Below are 19,520 nucleotides of genomic sequence, written 5' to 3'. Positions count from 1 at the left end.
GCAAAAAGGAAATATAATTTAATTAATCCCCAAGGAAATATTTCAGGGACTTTTTAATAATTCCTTTTAATAAACGATTTCAATAACTAATCAAATTTTCTGAAAACATTAATCTTCATTTGTCTTAATTATTCATTGTAGCCTCTTTGCTACATTAACATGTCGTTATTAACGGTAAGATCGTGAGTTCGATCCCAGGGGATTGCACATATTTAGAAACAAATGTATAGGATAATGCAATGTAAGTCGAGGCTGCCAAAAGGTAACTGTTATATAGCTTTTAAAAAATTGGTATTTTAATGATTAAAGAAACGAGACAATTATTCTTAAACTATTTATAGCTCACATTTAAAGTTGTCATATTATGTTTTTCTTATGAAGTATATCCATTCATGCAACAACAATAAAGAGAAAAGGAAAATGTCTTTTTCAGGATACGTTTGTTTCTGTCACATCTACAGTATGAAAGACATAGCTGGCTTCATCCACGTCAGTTCTTCCTTTCTTATGTTCCAGCACAAACTAAAGGTGTAGATACACAAAACAGCTACACTTTTATTAGTAATGTCGGCGTGGAAGAAATTATGTATTTGTAATGTTATTAAACATAACTGCAGCACAATGCTTATTTATTGTGAGAAGACAAGTCACACATGTGGCATTTGTTCCTGAAACATTTCCCTTCAACATTTACTGAAATTATGTCATGTGCTACTTTTAATATTAAGCAATTAATCATGTAATATAAACTCGGATAAAATGCTATAGCTATAATTTTGGTAAACATTTGGACAAAAAAAACTAAAGCAACCCAGTTCCAGCTATCGATTAATCACACATGTAAATACAGACACATCAAGATGCCATATTTTGTCTTGTTAATTTCTTATTCATACACATCTGATGAATACACAAGTCAATGTATACAAGACAAGACAAATATTATATTTTGACAACTGCAAGTGCAGGTAGAGGTTATGCCAGAGAAAGAAGTGTGCATTTTAAAAGGACGACGCCACAGTGCAATAAATGCTCCACCTACATAGAGAATATCATAAACTGTGTTGCTACATGTGCTAATTGTGGATAAAATGTCACTGGTATACTTGTGTAACTAACTGATCATTTTAAAACATACAAAAATAAAAACATGCTCTTGAAATGGCTTTATAACAATCTACAGATCATGAAGTTTTTTTCCTGTAATGATAACTATGTTGTTTCAGACAGAATAAGGCTTTGTATATAAGGGTTATCTAAATTACTACACATACACTAACCCACCGTATTCTGAAGAGTTTTGAAATGGGAAAGACTTCAAGAAAAGAGGCAAGAAAAATATCCAACAGCATAAAAACACAGTAATATGTAACAGATCCTCTAAATGAACAGACGAGGACAGCTACCAAAAAAGCAACATGTGTACCTGTTATAAATGATATATTCACACAGCTAAGCTGTATGGCTACTGCCATAAGGCAGGAATATCCTTTTTGTAGTCATTGACCAGAGGTTTAAAACCCCTTTAAAATGCCCCAACTTCTGCAAGTAAAGCTTTGACCAACCATTCTAAGTTAAATTACTCCATGAAATACTGCATGTTTAGATAGACCCCAAACAACCCAAAAATCCCAAAACAAGCCCCAGTGTTAGGGTCATGTTTTAAAAGAACATAAATCTACTTTGCAATGTGTAAAAATTAAGCCTATCTTCAGAATCATTAAGATACTTTTGCATTTTTACATTATTGTAATGTAAATGTTCCTTTCAAAAACAGCATGCTCATTACTGTTATGCAAAAAAAAGATACATTCTTTACATAAACATGCATACATCTTCAGATTCATTACGGTGATTTTATACAATCATTGTGTCAGTATTTAAGTATGATAATTATTTTTGGGCAGGGATGGGAAGGGAGAGCTTAATTATCATTAAAATAATGTTACAATTAAAAACATCTTTATCATACTAAATATAGGCTTAATTTTCTTTATGCAAAACTAATTCTAACACGCGCGCACGCACACAAGCACACACACACACACACACACACACACAGACTCTATATACACACACTGACCCTAAAGCCCTGAGCAGTTCACATTTGTTTCATAACTGCAGTACTTCACGTGGCCACATGGTGGCAATGAATCCATGTGAAGAACAGCAAATCCATGTCCTACATTTGTGTGTATGTATATGTGTGGGGGTAGCCATTTGAGTTCTAACAGCTGTGGAGCAAGTCAAGAACTTCTGTAGAGGTCACCACCATTTTCTGTTTGTATGAAAGACTCACGTTACACACAGTATCGATTTTTACAAATGTCTTTGTTTGACAAGCGTCTCAATGGGCCATAATGGGCAGCAAATTAAGAAACAATTTCAGCTACTGGTTCTCCTCTTGAATCTCTTGCAAAATGTTGATGAGGCTTTCCAGTCCAAATACATAGCCTCTGTCAGGTCCGTCATGGACGGTTTGGTCATCGCGGAAACCCTTAAAGGTACTGTGGGCAAAGTCTATCATACGCACGTCCACACTTGGCACCCGAGGGCGGCTAAAAGTGTCCGAGGCAGGAAGGGTCTCTAAAGAGCCACGTGGCGCGGCCTGATTTTCCTTGTCCGAGGGCAGTTCTGAAGGTTTCTGCCAGGCATCGACAGACTCGGGTTCTTTACCCTCATAAATGATGAGCAGAGAGCTGGAGTAGAAGCGGTATGAAGCCTGGCGCTCTAGGACAGCCTTCAGGCTGCATAGTTTGCTCAGCATGGGCTCAAAAAGGTCTTTGCGCAGCTGCGTTCCGTTGTGCATGAACTGAAAGAGCGCATTTCGAAAACCCTCAATGGAAAGACTGCGTCCGTAGTATTTGTTTCTGCATAGATAATGACCTGTATCCATTTGGTACACCTGCAGAACAAAGACAAGAGATAAGGAGGGGGTGAATAATGGTGAAGAAAAAGCAGATGAGAAATGGATGTTTTCAGGGCTCATCTGGCACTGATGTGAACAGCAATGTTAGGTCATGGCAGCTGTGTAAATCTTCATCAGTCACCAGAGCTTGAGATAACAGACATATGACAGACATTTGTAAAGGTTTTATTATTCTCTTCATAAAGTCACCATAAAATTAAAAATGACATTCTCTTCAAAAATCAGAAACTCCACCCTTCAAATGAAATCTCTTCTTTGCATGATGCATGATGCATTACTTTTACATTTTACATAATTTTACATTTCTGTGCAAAACAACAACATATGCAGCATCAGGAAACAGTTATATGGTAGCCTACTACACAAATTTATCTATCTATATAAGTGTGAATATATGGTTATAAGTCTGAATATATAGTTAAAAGTCTGAATATATAAATGTAAATCCGAATATATATATAGTTATATAAATAGTTACAAAATATATATTCAGGATTACATTTATATATTCAAAATTTACATTTATATATTCAGGATTTACATTTATATATTCAGGGTTTACATTTATATATTCAGACTTATAACTATATATTCAGATTTACATTTATATATTCAGACTTATAACTATATATTCGGACTTAACTTTTAACAATATATTTGGATTTACATTTATATATTCAGGATTTATAACTACACAGCAAAATCGCTGGTGTCAAATGTTCAGGGACGGTGTTGAATTCCCAGTGTTGACATTATTTTAACACTATATAGTAATAAAACTACACTACCATTGTTTTCTGCAAGACAGTGTGTGTGTGAAACGTCTCCGGTTACTGTCGTAACCTCGGTTCCCTGAGAACGAGACATTGCGGAAGCTTCCGCATATGGGAACTCCTCCCTTCTCACCTCTCCTGAAGTCTTATTGGATAACGCCAGTGAAACTGGCCAATTGTCGCGCTCGCAACCGAATGTAATTACTGGCGACCCGAGACAGTATAAATACAGTGCACAGCGTCAATACCTCAGAATCTGCGATAGAACGCCTCCAAGGCTGACACGCGACGAACACGGCGGCTAGCGCAATGTCTCGTTCCCACTTCTCAGGGAACCGAGGTTACGGCAGTAACCAGAGACGTTCCCTATCTGGAGTGGTCTCTCGAGATTGCGGAAGCCTCCGCATATGGGAACTGTATACAATCCCGCCGTGAGAGTAGCAAGACAGCCGTACACCGACCGCATACATTCACCAGTGTTAAGCACACAGATGAACCAATCGCGAAGTCGTCTTGAAGGGCCCGCAGCTGATTGGCTGAGACAGACCAATGAGCTGCAAGAACGGTTTTCTACAAAATTTGCATATCTCAGCCAAAGAAATGAGCGGGCTGCACTGAGACAGGGCAGACACCACAATAGTAAAAGTCAGCGCAGAAACCCAGGCAGATATAATGCAAGTCCAGTAACACCAAGCACAGAGTTAACAGTAACACGGTAACAACTGCACAATATAGGAGATCAGCAACAAGGTAACATTGAGCTGTCCGTACTCACCGAGAGGACATGCGAGGCTAGGGAGGATACATCCAGCCTGTAGAATCTGGCGAAGGTGTTCTGTGAAGACCAGCCAGCCGCACAACAGATGTCCTTAATAGAAACGCCTCTAGCCCAAGCCCACGAAGAGGCAACAGCCCTAGTTGAGTGAGCCCTGAGCCGAAAGGGCAGGCCTGCCCTTGACTCTCATACGCCAGGTTGATAGCGTCCACCACCTAGTGAGAGAGCCTCTGTTTACGACCTTTAGTCCCCCCGCCGTAGCACACGAAGAGCTGATCAGACAGCCGAAACCTGGCCGTACGATCAATGTAAGCCCTCAAAGCCCTAACCGGACACACAGCCCTCTGAGCGTCAGCATCACAAGAGGCAGATGACTCAGAAGACAAAGCGGGCAACGAAATAACCTGCTCTCTGAATGGGGTAGACAGTAACTTAGGCACATAACCCGCTTTCGGCCGCTGACGCTGCAGTCGCCGGCCCCAAAACGAATGAAATCCGCGCCGATAGAAAGCGCACATAAATCCCCTATGCGTTTTGCCGAAGCAAGAGCGAGAAGGAGAACGGCTTTAAGAGAGAGCTCCCTTATAGAAACAGCTTCCAACGGTTCGAACGGGGGCAGAGAGAGAGCCCTCAGTACCAGAGACAAATCCCACGGAGGTACTGAAGGAGATCGCGAGGGAAACAGCCTCCGAGCTCCTCTCAAAAATCTGACCACCAATGCATGCCTACCGATCGATTGCCCATCAACCGGGGAACGAAACGAGGCGATAGCATCCACATAAACCTTCAGCGTGGACGGGAGGCCACCATTATCCATCCTGTATTGTAGAAAGTGTAAGGTCGGAGCCAAGATGTCCCGACCAGAGACTATTCTTCTCCTGAGAAACAAAGAATGGTTCTAAGCACAGTGGGGAACCTAGGCCAAAAGGGTGCCCCTTCCTGAAAGAACAACACACCGATTCCTGATCAAAAGATAATCATCTCGGGAAAAGGACAGAGAGCACCTCTCAATACAGTGAGAAACCTGAACCAAAAGGATACCTTCCTTTGAGAAACAACGGACTCCCTCCAGTACAGCAAACTCCCTACTGAGCTAACACCTACATCTCAAACGATGCATACAAGTGAATCACAGATGCAGACCTCACCCTGCACCCCCAACTGTTCCTTTCCTCCCCTCTCACTCAACGCAGGACACCCAAAAGCTCTGAGGACCGTACACAAGAAAAGAACACGTCACATACACAAAAAACATACACATGTTTGGTAACATCCAAAAGGTCTCAGTGCAACTGGTACAATGGTCTCACTCCCATAACAACAATGTAATGACAAAGTTTTGTAAGAATTTAACAAACTTCTCTCAGTGCTGGAACATTTCTCGCACATTTGGTGACTTTCACCAATCACCTACTGTATGCAGATTAAGTACAGCCCCAGGGATCACAAGACCCAATCACAGCCAAATTCCTAACTCTAAAGAATATTTACATAATGCTTTGTTCTGGTTTGGTATTTAAGGGAAGTTGACAAAAATATCAGGGAATCTGTAGCCAGATCTCCCACACAAATTCCTGTGTGTCGTCTCTTGCCAGGTATGCAACATTGAACTTCTCCTTGCTTTATTTCCTATGCTTTTCTATTATTTGTTATTGAATTATATTGATTGCCATTGATTATTGAATTGAACCTTGAATTGGATTTTGAATTATGCTTACCTGGCTAATAAGTTGTTATGTTTGAATTCATTCTGTATTGTTCTGAGTTTATAAACTTTAGTAGATCACGCTATATCCTTTGTTACCGCAAATCTACGTTCAGGTTAGTGACGGACTAGAATCCTGTATTAGGTGTAGCATTGGGCACGCCAGCTGAGATTTTAGAGCTCCGGCTAACTGCTTGGCATTAGTTTAAGTGTAATTAGACCGTAGGGGCTATCGTTTCCGTTTAGAACAGCACATAGGTTGTCTGACCAATCTAAATAGGGCAAGTCACCAAAACCTCTGGTTATTGCAATATTATTCTAACTAAGTGTACATAGGAAACTATGGCATGATTATATAAAGCTACTGTCAGAGGAAGTAAGATTGGTCTATTTATCTCTATGGAGTGGTCATGACCTCTGGACCCCTTAGTCTAAGGGGACTAGATCAAATAATCTGGTAAGAGCATTGTGTTAACAACGCAAGGTTGTGGGTTCGATCCCAGGAGATTGCACATGCCTATGTAAAAATGTATAGGATAATGCAATGTAAGTCGCTTTGGATAAAAGCGTCTGCCAAATGCATAAATGTAAATGTAAATGTAAATAATGTTTCAGGAAGTGCTGGTTGGAGATGGCCATCTGAGCATTACTAGTCATAGAAACCTCTGGCAGTGACCAAGACTGGCGAGTTTGTGACCGTGAGATCTGCGTATAATGGCCGGCGCGAGACTCTAAGCGACATTGAGAATTGGATGAAGGAGTGTAATTTAGAATAAAACAGAGGAATCAGAAAACCCATCCAAATTTCACAATTATTAATGATAAAAGTTAAAGGTAAACTAAATGAGAAGTCGAGATATTATTAAATTGGAGTCAGATAAAATAGAGGTAATTAAGTGAAATGTGCTTTCATGCAAATACTGTTTCACTAAACAAAGGAAGACAAGAACACGTGTGAAGCCTTCGCCACGCCTCTGGATACCGTCATTGGACCAGTGGGTGGTGCCTTACAAAAGCGTAAAACATCAGACACGGGACATGACGCCGGGTCTATACCGCACTCAATACACCACTTCTTAAATACATCCCATTTCAGAGCATATAAGCATCTAGTGGAAGGCGCCCGAGACTCCGCAATAGTGTCATGCACTCTCTGAGGGAGGAGTTCTAAGACCCCTGAAGCGGCCAGGCATGGAGGCTCCACAAATCTGGGTTGGGGTGCCAAATCGAGCCTGAGATAACAGGTCGCCCCTGAGGGGAATCCGCCACGGAGAGGACACCATTAACTCTCTCAGGTCCGGGAACCACGGCTGATTCGGCCAAAACGGAGCAACGAGGATCACCGATGCTCTCTCCTCTCTGATCTTGCACAGCACAAGGGGCAGAATCTTCACCGGAGGAAAAGCGTAAAACCGGGCGTCCGGCCAGCGCGTCGTCAGAGCGTCCATCTCCCTGGGGGAGCGCGGCAGCGAGAAGAACAGCGGACAGTGTGCGTTCTCGCTCGTCGCGAACAGATCCACATCCGCCTTCCCGAAGCGATCCCAGATCATCCGTACTGAGTTGGGGTGAAGTCTCCGTTCCCCTTGGGAAAGACCTCCCCTCAAGAGCATATCCACTCCCCAGTTCAAATGACCGGGGATATGCGCTGCCCTGATGGAAAGCAGGTGCTGGTCTGCCCACAGCAGCAGCCTCGCAGCCAATTCGAAAAGGGCTCTGGAGTGGACCCCTCCTTGGCGATTGATGTACGAAACCATGGACGTGTTGTCGGTGCGAATCACTACATGACGCTGCATCAGCTGAGGCTGAAAAGTCAGAGCTAAGAACACCGCCATCAGCTCCAGCCAATTTATGTGCCAACTGCTCAGAAACGGCGACCACAGACCCGACGCCGGCCTGCCTTCGCAGACTGCACCCCAGCACGAGGAAGACACATCCATCGTTACCACCGTGCGCGTTGTCACAAGCCCCAGGGGAACGCCCTGGCTGAACATGCTCAAGTCGCGCCACGGTTCCAACGCGCTGAGGCATCTGTGAGTTATCCGCACGCGTGCACGACCCGAGGACCATGCTCTCCGCGTAACTTGAGTCTTTAGCCACAGCTGCAGAGGACGCATGTGCAAAAGACCCAGGTGGCAGACTGGTGATGCTGACGCCATCAGTCCCAGAAGTCTCTGAAATACCCTCAGCGGAACAGACCGGTCCAGGCTGAAGGCGCGCAGTGCGGCGGAGATGGACTCCAAGCGCTCCTGAGAGAGGCGGCGCGCATCTCCACTGAGTCGAAACATACCCCTGGATAAGTTATGGACCGACTCGGCAGAAGCTTGCTCTTCGTCACATTCACCCGCAGCCCCAGGGATGACAAGTGACGAAGCAGCGTCTGCTTATGACTGACAAGAACATCTCGTGAATGGGCTAGAAGCAGCCAGTCGTCCAGATAGTTCAGAATGCGCATACCACTCGCTCTGAGAGGGGAAAGCGCTGCGTCCATGCATTTCGAGAATGTGCGTAGAGCCAATGCCAGTCCGAACGGCAGCACAGCAAACTGGTGCACCGCTCCGTCGAACACGAACCGCAGGAAGCGCCGGTGGCTCTGGGCTATCTGAACGTGAAAATATGCATCCTTCAGATCCACGGACGCAAACCAGTCCCCAGGACGAACTTGCGCCAGGATCTGTTTTAGCGTAATCATTCTGAACGCCCTCTTGTGAAGTGCTCGGTTGATGGGTCTCAAATCCAAAATAGGACAGAGTCCGCTATCTCTCTTGGGCACCACAAAATACCGGCTGTACTGTAGAAACCGCACTCTACCTCGCTTGGAGGAACCCGCTCTATCGCTCTTTTTCTGAGCAGGCTGTGAATCTCCTGTCTCAGCACCGGAGCGTTGCACGGCAATGTGAGTGACGGGACAACTCCGCTGAAGCGGGGAGGTCTGCGTCTGAACTGAAGGGAATACCCGTGTTCTATCACATTTAGCAGCCACGGAGAGATACCCGGAATGGCTTTCCACCAGCGGGCTGCTTAGCCGGCCTGTGGGAAGAGCGCAACGCAGACGAGGATCTCGCTCTCGGCGCCGGCTGCAACGAACGGCGAGGAAGCACGTGGCTCATGGCTTTGCACGCTTCTGCGTCTCCGCGAAGCGTTCCGACACCGACTCCATGACATCCCCGAAGAGACCAGAGGGAGTAATGGGAGCATTGAGCAGCGACTTCCGGTCAGCGTCCTTGAGGTCCGCCAGCGTCAGCCACAAATGGCAGTGAAGGACGACCATGAAGCCCATCAACCTGCCGATAGCCTGTGCGGTGCGCTTCATCGCCATGATCCAGTGGCGGTAAAATGAATGACATATTTATCATCTTTGTTCGTTTTATGTTTGTCACATAATAGGTAATGAGCCCGTTTATATATGCACAACAACAAGCTGATAGCTGTTCAGTTTGTATGAAAGTATGGAAAAACACATTCAGACATCATGTTGTTGGTTCGAGGTAACGTAGGCTAATGTGCTACATGCATCGTAAAATATGCGTTAAATGCCAAAATCTACTCTCCTCCATCCAGTTTATTGTGTTTGTTTGACCATTGACGTTGTCATTTTGTTAATCATAATTGGTGGATCAACTGCGCTGGATGGGTGCAGAGGCAGTAGGTAAAGTTAGTGGCTTTCTAACTACTGATTTACAGCACCTGCGACGCAGACAGGAGAAATAATTTTACGTTTTTTTAAATATATATTTGTAAGCAAAACTTGATGGCTTGGTCAATTGATAAACGGTATAATCCATGCATTATTTTAGCTCTTCCTGTCGCCATTAGCTAACGAGCATGGCAAATAGGCTACAGCTAACACGTGCATGACAAACGCATGGTTTTCTGCATTTCGGCGGTATCATGTGCTAGTTTAGTCACAAGTAGATTAAATGAACATAACTACTACGTTCAAATCCTAACAAGGAGTGTTTTATTCCGAAGAAATGCTGGTTCAGGCGGAGTGCAGAGGAGACCCGAAATGGAAATTCTATGAATTCATTCTTTAAGGTAAGATTACATACACTACTTTCGTTGTACTATAACAGGTATAATTACTTGATTGTCAAATTATATGAGCCTATGTCTACTAGGCCTATTCATGTTTCATGTTAAAGTATGTTACCTGTATGTGTTATGTGGTAATGTTAAAATTAAACTGCTTATTTGCATCTCTTACTTTGTATTTAACTACCATTTAAGTTCACTCTTATGTTATCTTATCTGAATGGTTAAGCAATTATTCTTATTAGTGTGTTTTAATAAAATTTGACAGTATCACTAGCATTTAAAAATGGTAAACAAAAATGTATTGTTTCAATTTGTTGACAAGACATTGAACTCTGTTTCTTTAATTTCTAAGCTTCATACAAGCTCCACTTGCCACCTGAAACCAATGTGCTCCTAAAAGATTGTGCAGGAGTTGATGTGGATGCTGATATTTTTGGTGAGTTTGTGAGAACATTTAGGATTTTTTTCCATGAATGTGAAGTGAAAGTGACCTATTAGTCAGATATGGTAACCCATACCCACCTCTGCATTTAACCCATCCAGAGAGTAGTGAACACACGCACAGCAAGTGGTGAACACACGTACACCCGGAGCAGTGGGCAGCTATCACTGCAGCACCCGGGGAGCAAGTAGGGGTTGGTGCCTTGCTCAAGGGCACCTCAGTCATTACCCGCCGGCTCTGGGAATCGAACCGGCAACCTTCTGGTCACAAGTCCGATTCTCTAATCATTAGGCTACGACTTGCTGCCAATCATCCCTAAGTCTTATTGCTGAATACTTGGTAATAGCATCTTAAAGTTAGCAGGGATAGGAGTTTTTATTAATTTGAATATTGTTGAATGCTTATGCTATCTTATTGAGAGTCCACCTGTTTTTGATTTAAAGATGATGTCCTCCAAGCTGAGGCAGAGTTCTCTGGATCCTAATGGATGCCCCGAGTCATAATTTTCATCGGTAGAATCAAAGTTCAGACCTCACAGTAATTGTACACTCTTCAAATGCTTGCAAAAGACTGCTTTTAGAATAATCACCAGTAATGTGTGTGAAAAGATTTAAGCTTTAATATTGAAAGCTGGAATATTTATTTTTAGGTTTTTGTCATCGTTTTCTCACCCTCAGATTGTTCCAAACCTGTATACATTTCTTTGTTCTGCTAAACACAAAGGAAGATATTTGAAAGAATGTCAGTAACCAAACAGGTCTCATCCCCCATTGACTCCCATAGTATTTATTTCCCCTACTATGGCAGTAAATGGTGGATGAGATCTGTTCGGTTACTGACATTCTTTCAAATATCTTTCTGTGTTTAGCAGAACAAATTAAATTATACAGGTTTGGAACAATCTGAGGGTGAGTTATAGGTGACAGAATACTCATGTTCATTTTATTTATGTAAATATACAGAGCATCTAGCACATCACTGTTATTTGATCACAGTTCAGTTCTATCTGTAACATTTCCTTTTGTTATACTGTGTTAGGAGGATCCCACCATGTCTGGATATACTGTACAAGTATGCAGTACATCAATGCACTTTCTCAGTAAGAACTGTTAAAATATTGAGAATATAAAATATTTTATTACAATGTTTTTAATATTATAAGTGTGTGTATATTTAACGTTAACATATTTTTTTCTTTAATAGATTGACAATCTTTGGTAATATATAAGGCTCTCTTTGGAGATGACATAGACAGAATTATTTGAAAATGGAAACGTTTTACAGGAACATCCAAAATAATTGCTGACCATCAAAACCTATGTTGCACATGTTAACAACCTTTTATCTGGTCAGCAGCAGTCTGATTATGGTAAGTATTCATAGATTTTTCAATGGTTTGAAGTTAAACTTTATACCCATGGGTTGTGTGTGTGTGTTTATTCTGCTAGGATGGAACAGTGATGTGGCAGCTCTCTTGCTCCTTCATCTCTTGCCTCAAACTGTAAACGGTGAAACTGCCCAGATCATGCTGTGAAGTTTATGAAGGTACTTGTTTTTAGATTTGTGTGTGTTAGTCCGCAGTTAGTTTGTATGTTCTTGCATTGTCTCTCTCTTCAATATGTACAGGTTGATAAATATTTTGATACGTTGATTTTATCAGAAATATAGTAATATATTCTAATATTGTGTAAATGAACATTGGTTAATTAACAATGAAGGAAGAATGCACTTTGTAATTTTAGAAACTTGTTTTAAGATTAACACATGTTGTAAAAACATGTAATTGTTTTCAAATATATATTGAAGCTCATTGTAAAATGTTACCAATCTTTAAGACTTGTACATGTGTCCCACCTACGTTTAAGGAAGGGGAACCTTTGTGTTAAATGACACCTGGAATATCTGAATAAAAACACTTTAAATGTTTTGCTATGTACACACAGGTGGGGATGAGCATTAATGAGCTCATAATGAGCATGCTCATTGAGCGAGTTGGATTGACCCAGACCTTCCTTCTCTACGTTGGGGATATGTAGTAAGTTCTACATCATCCTGTGCATGATCCAGGCCCCTGCTGCAGCCGTGGACAAACTCTTTAAGGCACTCTTTGTCTTTGGTGTGTCTTATGGTGAGGCCTTGTTCAATTTCTACACATTTATTCAAACAACCGTGCATGGAATTGAAGTCCAAGGGGTCAAGAAAACTAAAGTGAGAATGCAAAACTGAGGTTCAACCTTATTTCAGAATATTTAGTGCAATGGAAGAACTTGTCATCCTCATGATCATGCAATGACCCTGTTCTTAATTCTTCTTGGCCTAAATGCTATTTACTCACCGAACATTGTATTCTTTACTGTATTAACAGGGTATAGATTATTGTTTGAGTTTTTATTTGAAAAGATTTCGTTTGGACCTGTTAATGAAATCTCAGATTGCAATCTGGAAGGTTATTAAGTTTTAACTAAAACTTTGAGTGTCATCTTTTTCTACTATATCTTTGGTTGAAAACCATGGAGCTGAATACCTGAGTAATGTTTGCTTTGCTGTTGAAAATGAAATGTCTGATTTCAGTAAGATGATCGGTATTCTTATAAATAATAAGCAAGCATTTTTAGTCAGTATCGTAACTGCAGTTAAGTATGTATTGAGGTGGTGTGAAATGTCTGATTTCAGTAAGATGATCGGTATTCTTATAAAAAATAAGCAAGCATTTTTAGTCAGTATCGTAACTGCAGTTAAGTATGTATTGAGGTGGTTACTATTTTTACCATTTTCCTTTTTGAGCATATGATTATAGACCTGATGGACAGTGTTTATATTATCGTGATGAGCGATTGAGATATTGTAGTTTTTTTTTTTATTTGCAGTAAATTATGTATTTGATTGTGAATGTAAAATCTGGTGTACTTCAATAAAAAGAGGTTTTGCAGTACTTGCTAACATTTGTCCTTTTTGCAATCACTTGAGTATTAACAGAAATACTATTTAAAGCAACGAAAGTACTGCCAATAATTAGTATTTTGAACACTCACCATTGTTGAATTTACATTAAACTGGTGTTGATGTAAAAAGAGGAGTTTTCATTTTTAACACTGTATTTGTATGCTAACACCAGTGTAGTGTAAAAATAACATTGAATAGTGTATATGTATTGTCACAGAAATTAACCAAATACAAATTTAAATTATACTTTGTTGCTAACACAACTACCAGGCGAATATAGTGTGAATAAATCTGTTTATTTAAAAATTATTTTGCTATTTATAATATATGTTGAACTTATGTTGAACAGTCTTCTTCCCTGGATAATTGACCAGCCGCCACTGGTCATCGTAGTATTTTTGAAAATGTTAAAAATAAATGTGAAAAATAACTACACTTTTCTAACGTTTTTTCCACAAGTGATGCAGAGGTCACATTTCGGGTATGGGTCACCATATCTGACTAATAGGTCAGTTTCACTTTACTATACATTTTTTGTTTCTGACTATGTGCAATCCCCTGGGATCGAACCCATGACCTTGGCCTTGCTAGCACCATGCTCTAACCACTGAGCCGCAGGAATGCGATATCAGAGATGTTGCCACAGTCGCAATCAATTTAGGCTGTCAATTGTCTCTTTATGTTATCCCAGCACGAATCAGTGATGGTGAGATCACAACTTCAACTTCACAACATACAGAGTATGTGGAAAGAATAAAGTGTGGGTTTTCATTCTTGTCATATCGAAATAGTCTAATATGTCATATTACATGAAAACTATGACAAATATATGAAAGCCACCTTTTGTTGTATTTGGAAAAAACTTTGTTGGATGTGCAAGTGTGTGAAATATTTGTATTTACTTGAAATCCACGTTTATTTTTACATGTATTTCCATATATCAGATTTCTCTATGGGAACGCATGCAAATATGGTAAAATCCAGTCTAGGATGAATTCAAATCATTGCCAACCACCAAAGACAAATCTGTGATGGCACAGGATGAAGATGTTGAACTCCTTTGCATAGGCTGCAGGCATTTTGCGTGTCAACTATACAATCAGTATCAAACAGGTCTCAGGTGAAAGCCGTCCTCACCTGCATGCCGCACACACGCACACCAAGCGTTGCAGAGGTGCTCTGTTCGCATTTCTTCATCTGACGGGCAGCCTTTTCCTCTGACGCGTCATCACCATGCTGCCGGGTGCCCATCTTTAGGTCCAGGATACAGGGGTAGCTAAAATGATGGACCACATTTTCCAACAGCAGAAATTCTTGTGGAAGTTTGGCATTAAGGATCGTAACACATTTACTCTACAATGCTTAGAACATTACCTGTTTATTTATTAGGGACCAAGCACAAAAAGGCATAAAGTTAGTTTTCATATCATTATTACGCCATTTAGCTTCTGTAATTTACCACAGCAATGTAAAGATTTTTTTTGCATGTACACGCACTGAGAAATTTTATAATTTTTTGTGTGAAATCCAGTTGAGAACCCTATTACTAATTACACTAAAAAACGTTGGGGTTACGGATGTAACCTCTGTTCCCTGATGGAGGGAAAGAGATGGTGTGTCGAACTGACAGATGGGGTTCCTCTGGAAAATGCCATTGCGCTGTGCCGCGTCACAATCTCTAGCGAGGCGACACTGACTGGCCTAGGCGTGTCAGACGTGAGCGCAGCACAAAATTGTGACCATCCAGTGGAGAGGTAGGGGGTCTCTGCGCTACAGAGACCACTTCCTACCGTAAGGAGGAGTTTAGTGGAGACACCAACTCAACTCAACTCAACTCAACTTTATTTATATAGCGCTTTTACAATTTTCATTGTTACAAAGCAGCTGTACATGAGACACATTGACAACAAGCAAAACAATCAAAGTTGTACCTGCAAAAACAAGAAAAGGTTGAAAACAACAGAAGACAGACACACCCACACACAAAGCACTCCACACACACAACACGCACACGCACCAACACACACAGACACAGAGACACACACACACACACGTACGTACACAGACAAGTACGCACACACACACACGCTCAGTGAGAGCACACATTTAGGATAAAGGAGAGAGAAGCACAGGTCAAATATAACAGATAATAAATTCCTATATGCAATATTAATTAAGTAAAACTTTAAGATTCTAAAGCAGCCCCCCCGGTCAGGCAGATAGTGCAAAAACAGTATGCAAACGGTGGCGAGGAACCCAAAACTCTAATCGAGAAAAAAAACCTCAGGAGAACCCAGGCCCAACCAGGGGATTCCAGTTCCCCTCTGGCAAAAGCTGCTGCCTCTGCACAAGCTCCAGAGAACTTGCACAACAAGGCTAAATAAAATAAATAGACTTAATAATAAAATATATTATAGTTTAAGATTATCATTAATAATCTAATAGCATTTGAAGTTTTGTGGTGAAGACATGTCAAGAGACCTCGTCCTTCTTTATCCAGCTCTATCATCTCAGCTCTTGTCAGGTCCCCACTTCCCATCTCCGCTCTACCATCAGGTCAGGCCATGAACTGCATCCTGCTCGCTGTGGTAACCTTGGAACAATGAGACAAGACTGGCTGAGAGTAGAGTACTGTTCTGTACTCTTTGATGCAACAAGTACATCAGTTGTGTTTTTGGTTCCGGTTGATCTAACTAATGCAGCCTAAACCCTCAGAAGATTTATATTATGGAAGAGTAGTGTATGCAAGATTAAAAAGATGCGTCTTTAGTCTAGATTTAAACTGACAGAGTGTGTCTGCCTCCCGGACAGTGCAGGGAAGACTATTCCAAAGTTTAGGCGCTAGATAGGAAAAGGGCATGGTCTCACCGTCAAGGGAGAACTCGTGGGAAAAAATGTGCGAACTGAAGTAGTTTACCGCAAGGTGGAGGTCCACCTAGGGAGGTCATGGGTTACCAAGGTGGGAACCATTCATGAGAATACATCAGACGGAACCACCCGATGGGGGGGTTACCACGCCTGGAGCACTAGGTCCGGTTAGAGCTATGTGGTAGATAACTCAGCTGTTACCCGGCCTCAGGGGGCAGGGCTGCTCTGCAGCAAAGTGCTTAGTGATGGATGGAATGCCTGTTCTTCACCCAGTGGGGAAAGAAGGGAGGCGGAAATAGCTTTCGCAGGCGTACGCCCTACGCCCTATAAGGGGGCATTCCAGGTCTTACTAAGTTGCTCATGCACTTCCGGTAAACACGGCACTGGGGGGCGGGCGCGGCAAACCCGAGGCACCATGTATCCAGCTGCGAGCGATGGGAGAGGCAGTGCAGGCACTGCAACCCAACGCTCACTGCGGCCCGGGAAAGCATGGCTGATATTTCGACGTCCGCTTCTTCCTGGGCTCGACCCCCCGAGGGAGGGAGCTTCGAGGAATCGTCGGAGTCAGATGCCAGTAAGTCACCCGCCGATGCTGCAAGGGACATCTCATCATCACGCACCATTTCCGAATATGTGGTTGAGGAACAAGACGGTGGGACCGTCTCCTGGGGAACGGTCAGACGAGCGAGACGAGGTGCGAACGGTCCACGAGCCAGTGGCTGGCGGATTAACGCTCACAGTAATCCTCATATCACCCTCGCTGCTCGCCGTAGCGGACGGCAGGGCCGTAGTCCTGCAGTCACGTAACAGGAAGCAGACGAGGTGGAGTCCCGTGGGAACACAACCACCCATGAACGCAACGTCTGAATCGTCAACTGCCTGCAGTGCGGGCAGGACGTATCCACAACATCTGCCCCAACGTGCTGGAAGCAGACATCATGTCCGTCCCCCTCCTCGATGAGTGTATTGCACCCACGAGAACAGCAGGACATGCCACGCTGGAGAAATTTGCTCTTTTAGAAAAAAACTTGAACACTTCTGGCACTGCCGAGACGCCCAGGGGAAGTCACCGCAGGAAGGGACAGTCTGCTGCACCACGTTGTAAGATTCCAGCAGTAATTCGGCGTAGAGTTTGAAGTCTCGAAGTCAATCAAGTGTGAAGGTTCCGAAGAACAAAAGGTGAATGAATGAGCACGCCGTCTTCCTTTTATACCCGGATATCTGGGGGCAGAGTCTGGCATGCAAATTTCATTCACCAATTTCATTGGCCTTTTCAAAATAGTCAGAAGTTGATTCGGTTCGACACAACGTCGAGAGACCGACAGAAAGGGCGAAAACTTTTTACATTTGCCAAATCAAATGGTATAAAAAATAATTACTATGATCAGTTCAATGCACCTAGTGACTTAGTACTTAGAGCTGGCAGATTTTGACAACATTCTAAAAAATGACAGTAAATATTTTGTCAATCGATATTTAATATACAAGCAGGATACTGTAGAGTTTCCTGTCTTTGGACTCGGAGCGCATGCGGCTGAGCTGTTGTTTATGACAGCGCAAACTCCAGGGGTTGTGGCTGATCTTCTCTGAGCTCATTCCGCTGTTTCCATCAATCATTTGGAAAGGAACGTCCGAATGGATCTGCAGATCCAGAAGAGGACTCTTCAACTCCTGTAGACTGCACAGACACATCAATCACCCTCAATGCACCTCATAAATAACTAAAGGAAATGTTTACTTATGATTATTGCTGCCGATAGTGGTGTAACCAGTTATTGGGCTTCATTTATCAAGCTAACGTAGAAACAAGTGCAGAAATCATCTTTACATGAGATTCATATGCTACACAGTTGTAAAGACACACCCTTATAGATTTACTGTTTAGAATCCTTGCCATTAAAGTTCACTACATTTAGAAATGTAACCTGGCCAAGACGAACTTTTCTGACGTGGAATCTGAAACGTTTAGCTTGCAAATTTAAATTAACAATCTTGTGTAATACAGTATTTTGAGTCTATGCACCGCAGCTTTCTCTGGCTTGCATGTTATTTCTACATGCTCACATAATTAAAATTTAAAAAATTAGACATAAGGTTCTGCTTTTTATTTTGGGGTAAAAGTCTGAGGGAAGGGAGTTGGCTAATGATTTTTCCAGCACAACATGCTTGTAGCTTGATGTTGCTGCAGATTATTTTGCTGATATAATGCAGAGCCAAACCAGATAGACAAGAATACAATGGCAGAAAATAATAAAAGAATGACTATCTATCGTTTATCTTTTCAGTGTGGGTAAAAAGTACCTGGACCTTCACACAAATGGATGCACAAAACATTTATGTTGTACATTCAAGGCAGGCATCACTTTGATTTTAAGAGACATAATTTTTCAAGTTAAATCACATCGTGTCTTTTCTTAAGGAAATACTACAATATTTGATAACATTCAGTATAACAATATGGAAACAAAAACTCCAAATATATTGTATTTATGTAGATGTAATATATTTCAGGGCTCTTGAATTAATGTGTTAGTGTAGTTACAAAGAGCATCATAAAAAAATAAGGTACAGTTAAAAAAAGAGTCTAAAACTCAGTAACACTGTATTAGAAACCACGGTTACCACTGTAATCATACTTCTACAGTTATCACAACATTTTAAGTGTGATCATTTGTATGTTCTGAAAACATATTTCAGTGTCTTGTCACTGCTAAGGCACTCATTACCATTTAACCTGAGCTCTCTAAAAAAAAAAGTGTCTATGGTGTCAGATTCAGGCCGCCTCATCTCATCACTTACGATTCATTTGCCAGTATATGAAAGGCCACTCACTTCTCATTGCCGTCACTGTCATGAGGTGGTCTGTCATCTTTGTGCTCACTACCACAGCGATGTAGGCTACGGCGAGAGTGTTTTCGGCGAGGTTGATCTCGCTCGGGTAGATCCTCGTGATCCAGTCCCTCACTTTCCTCGTACGGATATGCCACCAGATTGATGTAGCCATCAGAATCGCCCTCAAAACACACAAGCACCACACCTACAGCAATAGA

At 42.0% G+C, this 19,520-nt stretch overlaps 1 protein-coding gene and 1 long non-coding RNA gene across 2 annotated transcripts in view; one reads left to right on the top strand and one right to left on the bottom strand.

Moving 5' to 3' along the window:
* Positions 1-330: 330 nt before the first annotated feature.
* The window catches only part of ip6k1 (inositol hexakisphosphate kinase 1), a 75,058-nt gene continuing 55,868 nt past the window's right edge, over positions 331-19,520 (bottom strand). The window contains exons 3-6 of the mRNA XM_057325561.1: positions 19,303-19,507; positions 17,967-18,148; positions 14,740-14,915; positions 331-2,905 (exon numbers count right to left, since the gene is read on the bottom strand). Of these exons, the coding sequence (XP_057181544.1) occupies positions 2,390-2,905; positions 14,740-14,915; positions 17,967-18,148; positions 19,303-19,507 (1,079 nt within the window). The 3' untranslated portion in view covers positions 331-2,389. The remainder of the gene's footprint in view (positions 2,906-14,739; positions 14,916-17,966; positions 18,149-19,302; positions 19,508-19,520) is intronic.
* Positions 10,439-13,535, top strand: LOC130548650 (uncharacterized). The gene is made up of 7 exons (XR_008962071.1): positions 10,439-10,653; positions 10,761-10,998; positions 11,103-11,171; positions 11,698-11,758; positions 11,863-12,028; positions 12,108-12,204; positions 12,603-13,535. It is a non-coding gene; the product is annotated as an uncharacterized LOC130548650 (long non-coding RNA).

This window comes from Triplophysa rosa, linkage group LG25 (assembly GCF_024868665.1).
Source record: "Triplophysa rosa linkage group LG25, Trosa_1v2, whole genome shotgun sequence".
Taxonomy (NCBI): domain Eukaryota; kingdom Metazoa; phylum Chordata; class Actinopteri; order Cypriniformes; family Nemacheilidae; genus Triplophysa; species Triplophysa rosa.
Note: the sequence above shows the minus strand (reverse complement) of the source record. Positions and strands in the feature narration are given on the sequence as shown.